The following is a 14,945-nucleotide window of genomic DNA, read 5'->3' as shown; positions in this document are numbered from 1 at the left end:
TAGTACATACCATGGCATTCGTTACACCAGTTATGGAGAATTGGCTGGGACAAGAAATAGCCCAACGGGTCCACCGACGGGGATCGATCCCTGATCGACCGCGCATTAAGCGAACGCTTTACCACTGGGCTATGTCCCGCCCGAATCTTATTATAAAGTTAATTATGAATTTGGACATGTTTTGAAATCAAATGATAGATGACAGTATGTTAGTGTTCAGTTGTCTACCAATCTCTCTGCGTGACATACGAGTGTTTTGCATGACAATAATCTGCCATTTCGTGGCATCAGGCAACCTTCGCTTTCCCAAAGTGTTCAAACACAAAGAGAACAGTTGAGATTAGTGGTGTTTCAATGATAGATTATAACTGAAAACTGATCGGATTGTCTCTTACGATGTGATGATCGATTGTAAAAATCAATAATCGATTATGTGGGGAAATGTTAACTGTAACTGTTCCTCCAGTTTAGATGATAACATTGATGGAAATATACATTGGTTTGGGTTTGTTTTCATGTGTACATAAAACAATATATATATATATATATATATATATATATATATATATATATATATATATATATATATATATATATACTGAACAAAACAAGAAACTTCCGATTTGTACATATAGTATTTGTTGTGTTAAAGAATTCATTGTGTAATGAAATTATATAGGTAGTATTAGCCTTGAGCTGTATTATCAGGATTCATGAATTTTAGCGATTATTTTTGCACTGTTAATCGTCGACAACGTGAAATTCAATTTGCACGTACATGCATGGTTCGACATGTCCCGTGTAGTATTCGGTCAATTTGTTTTACTTGTCTTACTGACATTATTGTGAAGTGAACGAAAACGCTTCAAAATTTGTAAAAAGAATTACGTTTTTTACATTGTAGCATTCTTAGTATGCCAAGAATACTCAATAATTTACGCGAACGGGCGATTGGCATGCTTGATGCTGGCATGTCGACAGAAGACGTTGCAAGGCATGTTGGGAGTTCTAGTCGAGCGATACGAAATCTTCGCGTAAGATTTCGAACGACAGGAAGCACCAAGGACTTGCCACGTCGTGGACGTCCGCGTGTTACAACGTGTGGTCAAGACCGATATATCATGAACACGCATTTGCGCAATCGATTCCAAACTGCCACTGCTACTTCTGCTAACACACCTGGGCTTCATAATAACCGAATCAGTGGGGAAACTGTTCGTAATCGTCTGCGGGAGAACGGTTTACATGCACGACGTCCTTACGTCGGATGCGTTTTAACGCAACGTCATCGTCTAAATCGTCTTAATTGGGCACGTGTACACACTCGTTGGATACGGCGACACTGGAATACTGTTATTTTTTCGGATGAATCCAGATTTTCTTTACAACGTGGTGATGGCAGGGTGCGCGTCTACCGTAGGAGAAATGAACGCTATGCTGACTGTTGTGTTCTTGAACGAGATCGTTTCGGGGGTGGGGGTTGTGTCATGGTCTGGGCAGCCATTGCCCATGGTTATCGTTCACCACTAGTCGTCATTGATGGCAATTTAAATGCTCAACGTTACCGCGATGACATTCTCGCTCATCACGTCATTCCTCTGTTCCATAACAACGCCAACATCTGATTTTTCAGCATGATAATGCCACCTCTCATACAGCTAGAGACACTGTAAATTTTCTTAGGTCAAATAACATTGATTTCATTGATGACTGGCCCGCTAAAAGTCCTGATCTCAACCCCATCGAGCATGTCTGGGATAGTCTGGACAGACGATTGAGGCGTCGTCCCAACCCACCCGCTAACGTCAACGAACTTCGTCAAGCGCTCATTCAGGAATGGAACAATATTCTATGCGCCTGCGATGCACTGCAGTGGTCAATTCAAGAGGTGGTCATACCCGTTATTAAGTGGGGTTTTTTTTTTTAACCCCTACCACACTTGGTCAAAATTTCTCCCAGTTTCTGTTAATATATGGCCATGATTTTTGCACCAAACGATGCATCATGGAACACTCTTTAAACGCATATATAACAATTATTCCCCCGGTTTGTTTTCATCAAGTTATGTTCAAGCAAAGTTAGCGGAAGTTTCTTATTTTGTTCAGTATATATATATATATATATATATATATATATATATATATATATATATATATATATATATATATATATATATATATGTATCTATGTGTGTGTGTGTGTGTTAAATAGTTAATAAAGGTACCATTAGCTATTTGCAGGGTGCACACGACAATAGGTACATGGTCCTTATAATTCAAAGCCTTCTTGTGGTCATGGAATTCTAATCGATTGTGAAATCGAAAGTTCATCGGTTGGTGCCAACCGATTATAACGGATGATCGATGATGAAATCCCAACCGATTCCCATCACCAGTTGAGATGGCCTAAATCGGTATGTAATAGTATAAACCTCAAAATGCAATTTCGCACATGTCACACCCTGCATCTGTTCGTGGCACGGATTTCACCTGAAAGGTGTTTTTGTGTGCAGGTGCTTTTCGCAAGTGCAATACCACCAGGTATCACGAAGACAAAAGGTAAGGCAGCCTCCTCATGTCAAACATGTTTTATTCACTATTGATCTTGGTGGTGCATGTATATTTATATAAATTGCCGTCAGAACATTAGACCACTAACTGAGCATACTTAAATGTGAAGTACTCTTTTTTTCCATTACAAGCTTTTTCAAACCGAAATAAACAATATAACTTTAAAACAGAAATGGCAACAACAACAACAAAACAAATACTCCGCCTCATCAATTTTGGAGACCGACTATTTATGTCTGGGCCTAAATAACTATAGATGAATAATGTAAATGTGGAAAACGTAAATAAATATATAACATACATACCTCCATGTTGTACAGACATTACTGTCAAAAAAAATAAAATAAAACAATGTAATTATCTGTGTATATATAGCAGTAGGCTAAGGAATAGTTGCTTGGCGTGGCTGATCTACCATTTGGGCTTCACCCCTGTATTAAAAATGAGATTTATTTTTTATAATGTAATAGTAATTGGTTAAGAAACGTTTGTTCTATTTACATAGAATGTTTTATTGAAGTATTTTATTTGAGTTGGTATGGGTTTAAAACTCTATAATATGCTTTAGTTTAAGTTGTATTATTAATTATAGAGTTATATGCAAAATTATTGGTACAATGTACCTTTTTGACACAAACGAATTAGTTACTTATTAGTACTCTGACCGGAGAGGTCAGACTAAGCTCACATGAAAAGCTGATGGGAATTGACAGACGTGTAGCACGGATTAGCCAATGAACGAACACATTTTTTGGTGTCGTGGTTAAGCCAACGAACATAAGACTGGTAGGTACATAGTTCGCAGCCCGGTACCGGCTCCCACCCAGAGCGAGTTTTAACGCCTCAATGGGTAGGTGTAAGACCACTACACTCACTTCTCTCTCACCAACAACTAACCCACTCTCCTGGAAAGACAGCACAGATAGCTGAAATGTGTGCCATGGACAGCGTGATTGAACCTTAATTGGATATAAGCACGTAAATAAGTTGAGCTGATGAAGAAGATGACACGTTTTGGTTGGGATGTAGAGGTAGATAGCATACGACATTGAGAGCTAGGAGTAGCCAGAAGTGGGAATCAAAAGAAGGGGTGGATGGGACAATGAACAAAATCAAATATGTTATCCTAATTGTACAGTTACTGTATGATTCGTCTATTAAACGGAGGAGTTAGTTCATTGTTAGATGTTGGGGACAGGACGTATCTCAGTGTGAGGGTGCTGAACTGGTGTGCAATAAGTGTCAGGATCAACTAATAGACGTTACAATGCCAGCAGGCTCCAAATCTTAACTGCTTTTTAAAAACCGAATCATTGTAAATGAATCCTAATTTAACTACCGAGACTTCCTGCTACGATAGGTCGGTAATTTTAATATATATCTAACTTAATATTGGCTTACGTTGTAGGTCACTGATATAGATATAAGTAACATTTCTGGGTTTTACGAGGAAAGACCTTTTATAATATGATCGTACACGGTAACTATATAGCCTCTATTAGAAACATACTTATCTGCCCTTGATTTCATCGTGCTAAAGCGGTCCCAAGTAGCCACTAAATTATTTCCGGCGCGTTACGCTCCAGTCGCTTGCAACAAAGGCCGTTTGTTACTACTGAATTGTGGAGTAGTTGTCGACTTGTTCTTTTATTTTTTTGACGTTAATAAAGTTTTCTATTACTATTATTGTTCGTCAGATTGTGTGCAATCTCCTTCTTTTACAGAAAAGAAAATGTACAATATGTTTTGTGCTCAACAAAAATACTTAGAACACGTTAAAACGGTACCTTAATAAAGTTTTGATATTTACAAGTAATATGCATATGTTTGTGTATATATCACTGTGTACGAATGGAAGTACATTCATTTGACTAAATGACTAGCTGCGATTTTCTGTACCGCTAGCTGCATTATTAACTACGACCTATGCAGTAGTTAATAATGAAACTAACGATACAGAAATTCACTTCCTCGCCTAACGATACGGTTTCTACTGTCTGACTCGCAAACAAATCGGAACAGCGAGTCCAGTGTCATTGTCAGACGGACATAGTGTAACGAACACAATTTCATGTGTAATTTAATAGTTACGATCGACTATCTACCTGCAATTATTAATATTATGCACAACCATTAAGCATTCCATGGTGTGTGTGTGTGTGTGTGTGTGTGTGTGTGTATATATATATATATATATATATATATATATATATATATATATATATATATATACATATATATATATATATATATATATTCGCTGGCGTAGGAAGCGGGGTGGGGGGCAAGTTTCCCCCACTTTTCAGATATTTTGCTTTATAATAGTGTAAAAGTGTGTAAATATAAAAGTGTGGCCCCCTCCCCACACTTTTTGGCTCTGTGTGTGTGTGTGTGCGCGCGTACATCCCCCTGCCTTGCCACCTTCATACGCCACTGGTATATGTACATAGATAAAACTTTTTTTTCAAATGTGCGTGTTAGTTTGGGTTATGTTTTTGGTTGTGCGTGTGTACTGGTGTGTGGGCTTGTTTTGTAGGCTATTGTTTATTTGGGGACAGATTTGTTGTTGTTACTGGGGGGGGTGGGGGGGGGGGGGGGGGGGGGGGGAGGTAAAATTGTTGAGGGGGTATTTTTTAAATATTAGGTTTTTTGTTTTGCCTGCCACTTACGCTTATAATCATGTATAGAACAATGTCTTCATTTTAACACTTAACCTTTAAATAATCGTCAAGCAAGACTAACATAAATATGTTCACACAGATATTTTGATGTAAACAAAACAAGTATTGTTACTATAGGTAGATGTTTTTAGGTTAAACTATATATTTAGCTGTTATTACAGCAAAATTTACACTATATAATGCAATGTATATAGGCCTAATCAATTTACAGCAAACGAAATATTTAGTCAAATAGGCGCATGTGCAGGAAATTGTGTAACTGGCTAGTGGTGTTTTTAGGGGATGGGTCGGGTCATGCGTCCCCAGAAATACACTGAAAAAAAACAAAACAAACATAATATAGCACGTGGTGAAGGGAACTGTTCTGATCGGAATATTACATATAGTCCGTCCCATCCAACAAAAATTTTGTTTTTGTAAATAATTTAAGTTTGGTTTGGCGTAAAAATAAAAATAAAAGTTTTTTGGAAATAACAAAAATATACTATTTTTGTGTGTAATTTAGAAAACAAGCGGCTCAGAAATAAATAACTTGTAAATTCCATAGTATGAAAAAATGCGTTCCCTATGGGACGCACTATAAACACAATGTTTCTATTATCTATTACAACGGCGTTACTGTCACACACAATTCATTAAAACTGCAGGTGTGTTTGTATGTTTAAATGAAATTATGATAATTAATGTGAGGCGAGATTGCAGCTTTGAAGCAAAAAACAAAACCAAAACAATCAGGGTGTGCGACAGCTTGCTAAATTCATCTCCTATATTTAAGACATGATCAGTTATAACAAAATGCAATTTCATCAACTTAATTTTTACCTGTATCATTCTTTATTTTTAAAGCATAGGTGGGAACATTTATGATGCCAGGGATTGGCATGCATAAATCTCAGCTGAAGATTCACAAACAACTGTGACTATCGTTTTTCCAGCTGTGGTTTTGTTCCCGTTGTTGGAAGCTCCCTTATTCGTAAATATTCCTGCAACCTAACCTTTGTAATCTTTTTTGGAGGCACATTTTCATCGCTGATCCAGGAATTTATATCATGATCGTCCATGTTTGTTCAAAACGGAAGGCGCCAGAAGTAGAGAATGGGTAGGGGACGTAAATCTGCCTATTTGTTTTTTCGAATTTCTAATAGACGCTATATAAAATTCCAATCAGATTATAATTAGCTCTACTGTGTCTACCAGTAGATTTAACAGCATTGCGTGGACTCCCATGACCAGGTGACATTTCATCTATAAATAACAATTTAAATATTGACCAAGTAGGCCTACACTTCGCCTTTTATAGCGTTATTCGGGAGCATACAAATTCTAAAAATATCGGGCGATACTATTTATGCAATAGGCGAACTTGTTGGTCTATTTCAACATTGAAACAGGGGGAAACGTGCACTAATAAACTCTGGAGTGTATACTAGTATAAACAGATGTTATGGCTATACCATTTGGTTTTTTTTTTTTTTCGACTTGATGATGATGATGACAACTAATTTAACGTGCTCATATGCCACTAGGGTTTCGAACACGCCCATCCCGAGTCCGACCTCCGATAAGATCGATGGCCTGACTCGGGATGGAGGGGGGGGGGGGGGGGGGGGGGGGGGGGGGGGGGGATATGAAAATGGGCAGAATTTTGAAAATAGCAATTAGTAAAAAAGTTAAATAAAAAAAAGAAAAAGGTTACAAGCCAAAAATAAAAAAAGAATTGACTGCTCGGCCGAATATTTATATAATTTGGAGCATTTTAGAAGTACAGTCCAAAATTAAATAAGAGAAGGAAGAGGGGATCGGACTATTTAATAATATTTTAAAAAAAGAAAGTAATTTCGACATAAAATTTTGAACGCAGATCTAAAAGTTTAAAGTCCGATCGATATGTCCACGCGAGTGGCCTCGTTAAGGCTGTTTGGGTGCACAGCTTAAAGGGACGAGATGGGTTGCATCCCGTCAAGAAAACCCCTAGATTGACAGTCGATAGACGTTGAAGATGTAGTGCTGTGCTGAAATACAGATCTTGAGAAGCCGGATCCGTCTGAACGAGAGAGTATCAGACTAGGGTATAGTCCAGTCGTCATGGTTTGGTATAGTGGTGCGGACGGGCCCGACTCCGGGGGATACGAGATGGTATCACTATAAAGCAAGGTAAAGTCTAGAAAAAGAGTAGTAGGGGCCGACCCCGCTTCCTATTTCTTCTTAGAGTGGGGCGGTCAATCTTCCAGTGCTGCTAGGACAGGCTCGGACATGTAGAGACTAAACGAGAACAACCGTGGCGTTCTGCAGAATGGCCGTCATACGAGTCACGAAAAAAACCAAGTCGACAGTCAGACGGAGAAATGACGTGGAGGCAAGGAATCTCGCTAAAAAAGAATCCAACCTGGTGGTGCAGGCTGTCGAAACGAGAAGCGTTCCAGCGTTCAATCAGTTCCAATGGCCGCATACATCCCAGTAGAAAACTTCATTTCGCTGACAAAAACAACGAAATGAAGGACCCCCAAGTCGAGCACACGAAAGCACGTGCAGTGGGCACAAGCGAAACAAACACGTCTTACCGCGTGGAGCTCCAGACTGGGAATCTTTCGACTTGAAACGAATTTTTATATAAACTTTTATATTGCAAATAGTTTCCGGCATACATCGTAATTCACCCGAATCATTTCGTATACCCTCGGCATAATCCCGAATGTTTTCAAATTCTTTTCAAATCACTGGCATGATTTTGCAAGTAAGATTTTGATTGGTCGAATGAAAGGTCAACTGGACATGCTCTCCAATGGGCTGATGTTAGATCCACATGTAATCGTGCAGCTAATTTTAATTAGATTGATAAAATTCTTCTTTTAAAAATAGTTAACCCATTCGTTTTAGAAATCACTTTTCTAATCTAACGTACCCACGGGTTCCGCATTCATAGGTGCAGGATGCGGTTGAGATATCCCCACAGACGGAGGTCGAGCTGCCCCCAGATGTCCATCATCTGACAAAATAAAACAAAAAACAAAATACGTTAATATGACATCAATTTAAAGTTCATTTTCATTTACATTTATGCCACTGTATAGTTACGGTCAGGCTAAGGCACCCCAAAAAGCTGATCACAAATGGCAAGCATGTGGCACGGATGACTCAAGGGACAAGCACACACGTATCGATTGGAGAGTCAAGGGTTGGGATATTGAAGTGGACAGCAAAAGACGCTAGCAGCTGCCAAATCAAGACGAAATGAGGCGGTAATCAAAGTAGACAAAGGGTGTGGTGGGAGTGAGATAATAAACCAAATTATGTATGCTGCCATACGTGATCGCTATGTTTTCTCTTTTTTGTGTGTGTCTTCCCTCTGCTCAACCCCCTCTCCTCTCTATCTTTCCTTCTTCTCTATCTCTCCCCCTCCCAGACCAAAGACAATTGATGTCAATGAATTCAGGGTTTTTTTTTTTTATGAACCGAAATGTATGTAAATAGAAAGCATTTATGTCTAAAAATATATCACCAACAACATGCAAAGCATCGTAATTTAAAACACAAAAAATAATAATAACAATGATGAAAATTATTAAATTAGAAATTATTAACAGTGTCTTTGTTTATAAGATTGGTTAAACAAACATAACTTTTCTTCTTTTCTTTCATTACCACAATTATCTAAAAGATTTTAAAACTTTCAAACATATGCGATGCACTTCACTATCTCTGTGGCAGAACATTGGACATGTGTATTTTTATGTTATAGTTCTGCATTTACTTAATTTTCATTCAAGATATATCCTTACAATCTGTATTAGGACTGTAAATGCAATGATTCAAGGCCACCACCCCCCTCCCCAACATTAACAGTGCCTGTTTGATCTGGGTAATAATAATAAAACAATATGTATGCTGTGATGATTATACAACCGCTGTTTTGGTCTGTCAATTCAGCAGACGAGTCAGTCCACGGTTAGTTGTTGGGGTAGAGTGTGCTTCTCTGGTGTGCACTGACATACAGGGTCGACTAAAAATTATCTGCATTGCCAGAAGGCTTCATGCATTTTAAAATCGAATTGTTGTAAATGAATCCTGCTATAGCGACACGTCTTTCTGCTACGATGAATTGGCGATTTTAAAACAACCCCTTAACGTAATAATATTATGAATTGGTGTAGATGTAAGACACTGATATAAATAACCCCTGGACGTAATACTATTATAAATTGGTGTACATGTAAGACACTGAGATAAATAACCCCTGAACGTAATAATATTATAAATTGGTGTACATGTAAGACACTGATATAAATAACCCCTGAACGTAATAATATTATACATTGGTGTAGATGTAAGACACTGATATGGACGTAACATTAAATGGATAAGTATCATTATACATTGTGTTTTACAATAGTAAACCCTTATACATGTATAATGTAACTATATAAAATTATTTTGAAAATTATTATCCCTTCGTAATAGACATCAAGTTTGTTTTGTTTAACGACAACACTAGAGCACATTGATGTATTAATCATCGGCTATGGGATGTCAAACATTCGGTAATTTTGGCATAGTCTTAGAGAGGAAACCCGCTACATTTTTCCATTAGTAACAAAAGCAAAAACAAAAACAGCATGTTATATATCAGCTATTTTTCATTTATATTTATTTATTTTTGGAGTGTTCCTAAAATACTTCAAATTATATAAATATTCGGCCGAGTATTATACAGTTAACCGTTTAACCTTATTACAAGGAAGGAAATGTTTTTATTTAACGACTATAATAATAATACAAATTGAGGTTTAGTTGCAAATTTACGTTTACAGGAAATGGAAATGTTTTTATTTAATGACGCACTCAACACATTTTATTTACGGTTATATGGCGTAGGGCGTATCGTTACGAACCACACAGATATTGAGAGAGGAAGCCCGCTGTCGCCACTTCATAGGCAACTCTTTTCAGCAAGGGATCTTCTATATGCACCATCCCACAGACAGGATAGTACATACCACGGTATTTGTTATACCAGTTATGGCTGGGACGAGAAATAGCCCAAAGAGTCCACCACGGGGATCGATCCCTGATCGACCGCGCATTAAGCGAACGCTTTACCACTGGGCTATGTCCCGCCCGAATCTTATTATAAAGTTAACTATGAATTTGGACATGTTTTGAAATCAAATGATAGATGAAAGTATGTTAGTGTTCAATTGTCTACCAATCTCTCTGCGTGACATACGAGTGTTTTGCATGACAATAATCTGCCATTTCGTGGCATCAGGCAACCTTCGCTTTCCCAAAGTGTTCAAACACAAAACGAACAGTTGAGATTAGTGGTGTTTCAATGATCGATTATAACTGAAAACTGATCGGATTGTCTCTTACGATGTGATGATCGATTGTAAAAATCAATAATCGATTATGTGGGGAAATGTTAACTGTAACTATTCCTCCAGTTTAGATGATAACATTGATGGAAATATACATTGGTTTGGGTTTGTTTTCATGTGTACATAAAACAATGTGTGCGTGCGTGCGTGTGTGTGTGTGTGTGTGTGTGTGTGTGTGTGTGTGTGTGTGTATTAAATAGTTAATAAATGTACAATTAGCTATTTGCATACCTCCATGTTGTTCAGACATTGCTGTCAAAACAAAAAATATATAAAACAATGTAATTATCTGTGTATATATAGCAGTAGGCAAGGGAATAGTGGTGTATGAGTGATACTATTTTGCCAGTGCACATTAATATGTGTCATTCTATGTTGGGAATCAATTAAACAGTGCCTTGGAAGGAAAGGAAGGAAATGGTTTATTTAACGACGCACTCAACCCATTTTATTTACGGTTATATGGCATCGTACATATGGTTAAGGACAACACAGATATTGAGCGAGGAAACCCGCTGTCGCCACTTCATGGACTACTCTTTTCGATTAGCAGCAAGGGATCTTTTATATTCACCATCCCACAGACAGGATAGTACATACCACGGCCTTTGTTATACCAGTTGTTGGGCACTGGCTCTGGTTGTAAGTTGATTTCATGTTATTACTACATTATTTTCTGCGTACGAATCTCACTAATCCAGCACTCTACTGTGGAATACGTTCACTTGATATGTCAGAATCCCTTTTTCCTCATAAACTACTTGATTCTCAATTTGAAACTAATCCAACTGCGCATGTACGACATATTTATCAAGGTGGCTATTTACTAACAAAACATTCAAAACAAGAATCTAACTTTCACCCAGAATTACCATACATGTTTTTGAGACACCTTTGACCCCAATTTCAGACGATGTGTCCGACCCATGGTTATAAAACTTATACATATTTAATTTACGTCACATGCATCCATACATTGGGAGGGGGCGGGATTGAGGTTCGAGTGCTTGCTTGATGTGCTTGCGTCGCAGGATCGAACCACCTCGGTTGATCCATTCAATTGATAGGTTTTTTTTCGTTCCAACCAGTACGCCACAACTGGTCAAAGGCTGTGGTATGAGCTTTCCTGTCTGTCGTCCATCGATCCTGGGACGCAAGCACCTCAAGCAAGCAGCCAACCGACTGAGCTAAATCCCGCGCCGTGTGGTGTGTCTGTCAACACACAGAGCTAAATCCCGCCCCGTGTGGTGTGTCTGTCAACACACAGAGCTAAATCCCGCGCCGTGTGGTGTGTCTGTCAACACACAGAGCTAAATCCCGCGCCGTGTGGTGTCTCTGTCAACACACAGAGCTAAATCCCGCGCCGTGTGGTGTGTCTGTCAACAAATAAATCCCGCGCCGTGTGGTGTGTCTGTCAACACACAGAGCTAAATCCCGCGCCGTGTGGTGTCTCTGTCAACACACAGAGCTAAATCCCGCCCCGTGTGGTGTCTCTGTCAACAAACAAAGACAGACAGACATAGACATGTTTTATTTAACGACGCACTCAACACATTTTATTTACGGTTATATGGCATCAGACATATCGTTAAGGACCACACAGATATTGAGAGAGGAAACCCGCTGTCGCCACTTCATGGGCTACTCTTTTCAATTAGCAGCATGTATGCACCATCCCACAGACACGGCCTTTGTTACACCAGTTGTAGAGAACTGGCTGCGATGAGAGATAGCCCAATGGGTCCACCGATCATAGACCGACCGTGCACTTTATCACTGGACTACGTCCCGCCCTTGACTGCATATAGATAAACAATTCATAGTCACAACTTGCATTTATTATTGTTTTTATTATTATTATTATTATTATTATTATTATTTAGCATTTAAATAAAAAATGTTTAATAAAGTTTATTGACCTGGACCAACCGCGCATCAAGCGAACGCTTTACCACTGAGCTACGTCCCGTGACCAAGAATGAGCGAGAGAGAGAGAGAGAGAGAGAGAGAGAGAGAGAGAGAGAGAGGCGGAGAGAGAGAGAGAGAGAGAGAGAGAGAGAGAGAGAGAGAGAGAGAGTGTGTGTGTGTGTGTGTGGTGTGTTGTGTATGTATGTGTGTGTGTGTGTGTGTGTGTGTGTGTGTGTGTATATGTGTGTGTTACATACTAAATATACTTAGTTTTCTCAGGCGCATTCGACACCATAGATACAACAAGACGAATACGAACGAAACCACGACGAGCGGTATCAACCATAATAGATATAATTCTCTTGCCCCTGCTAGGAAAATATCAATATTAGGAATGGCTTATAAACGTGCACGTCACACACACACACACACACAGACACACACACACACACACAGATATATATATATATATATATATATATATATATATATAGAGAGAGAGAGAGAGAGAGAGAGAGAGAGAGAGAGAGAGAGAGAGAGAGAGAGAGAGAGAGAGAGAGAGAGACAGACAGACAGACAGACAGACAGACAGAGAGGAGAGGGAGGAAGAGAGAGAGAGAGAGAGAGAGAGAGAGAGAGAGAGAGAGAGAGAGAGAGAGAGAGAGAGAGAAGGAGGGGGGCATATCTGGTACATCAAGGGCCGTGGCATGTGCTGTCATGTCTGAGGGATGTTGCACATAAAAGATCCCTTGCTTGTAATGGGAAATTTAGCGGGTTTCTTATCTAAGACTGCATGTCAAAATTACCAAACGTATGTGGTGTCGTAAACCAAAACAAACCTTTTAACAAAACATTCTTCGGTGGCAGAATGTTCATCGTGGTAGTCGGTTTATAGACCGAATAAATCTGTAAAGCTTCATTTCATGTTTTATATTTATTTGTTAATTATTTGTCTATTTTATATTTATATCATATGTTGTATGCTTTTTACAGAGACAGAACGTAGTCTATGTTAAAAGTTGGTGGCTGCGCGAACCGTATGGTCGCGGTTGATTTTCTCACATCTTATTGCGAATTCCAGTCATTCCGCTGTCAATGAATCAATAAAATCAATAAAAATCACCACACGTCCCATTTACGAATGTCAATAAGACATTTTAGTTTTCAGTCGAGACTTTCTTTTCAAAGGGATGAAATCGGGTCAAATTATGGACCAATCGAAACAACATCCGGATTTTTTCCCCAGACCCCGCCCCCCCCCCCCCCCCCGCCACCGAACTGCCCTCCGACAGGGGGGGGGGACTGTTTTGCCCCCAAGCCTGTTCGCCTCAGTCAGTTCAAGTCCTATCATGGAGGGAATATTGACATATTCTTATAGTAAGTGGTTACAAGTGCCTCTTAACACTCTCCCAAGTTGTCAGACTAAGCCCGCAGCTGATGAGGAATGATAGGTGTGTAATATTGATAGCCACAAGAGACAATGTGAATCAAGTGCCGCGGTTGGAGAGACAATCACTGGTAAGTTTAGGTGGACAGTGAAAGAAGGAGGAGTTGCCAGATCGGGATGAAATGAGATGGAATTCAAAGGAGTAAAAGGAAAGGGGGCAGCGGGATATAAAACAAATTTACAAAAAATACATACACAAAACAACAACAACAACCCCCCCCCCCCACACACACACACACATTTTCTTATTGCAGTTTGAAAAATCATTAACTGCCTGGGATGAATGTTTGTTTTGTTTAAAGACACCTCTAGTGCACATTGATTTCTTTATCATCGGCTATTGGATGTCAAACATATGGTCATTTTGACACAGTCATAGAGAGGAAACCCTCTACATTTTTCCATTAGCAGCAAGGGATCTTTCATATGCACCATCCAATATACAGGATAGCACATACCACGACCTTTGATATACCAGTCATTGTGCACTGGCTGGAACGAGAAATAGCCCAATGGGTCTATCGACGGAGATCGATCGTAGACCGACCGCGCATCAGGCGTGCGCTTTATCACTGAACAACGCCCCGTATAGATAAACAATTCATAGTCACAATTTGAATTAATTTTAAACAAATTATTATCATTATTTTCTTTTTAGCATTTAAAATTATAAAAAAAAATTAAATAATGTTTATTGACCCCAGAAAACAAATATAATAGTGTCAGGGTTGGGGCCTGATATCGCTACTTTACAATTATTTAATATGTTAAACATAAGTGAATAGTATAGGCGCATTCGACACCATAGATACAACAAGAGAGAGAGAGAGAGAGAGAGAGAGAGAGAGAGAGAGAGAGAGAGAGAGAGAGAGAGAGGAGAGAGAGAGAGAGCGAGAGAGAGAGAGGGGGGGGGGGGGAATTCGTCACGGGTGGGGGTTTTTTAATATGGAAAATATCAAAACCG

The 14,945-nt window shown here is 39.0% G+C and overlaps 1 protein-coding gene across 5 annotated transcripts in view; it reads right to left on the bottom strand.

Annotated features, from left to right (window-relative positions):
• The window catches only part of LOC121390082, a 42,037-nt gene that overhangs the window by 25,600 nt on the left and 1,492 nt on the right, over positions 1-14,945 (bottom strand). For 2 of the 5 annotated variants that reach the window (XM_041521792.1, XM_041521794.1), the window contains exons 2-3: positions 8,154-8,237; positions 2,876-2,896 (exon numbers count right to left, since the gene is read on the bottom strand). In XM_041521792.1, coding sequence (XP_041377726.1) covers positions 2,876-2,896; positions 8,154-8,172 — 40 coding nt within the window. In that variant the 5' untranslated portion in view covers positions 8,173-8,237. Of the gene's footprint in view, positions 1-2,875; positions 2,897-8,153; positions 8,238-14,945 lie in introns of those variants that run through there. The other 3 variants (XR_005960163.1, XR_005960162.1, XM_041521793.1) reach the window with 3 other exon arrangements.

Source organism: Gigantopelta aegis, chromosome 15, assembly GCF_016097555.1.
Source record: "Gigantopelta aegis isolate Gae_Host chromosome 15, Gae_host_genome, whole genome shotgun sequence".
NCBI lineage: Eukaryota > Metazoa > Mollusca > Gastropoda > Neomphalida > Peltospiridae > Gigantopelta > Gigantopelta aegis.
This window is presented reverse-complemented; position numbering and strand designations above follow the sequence as displayed.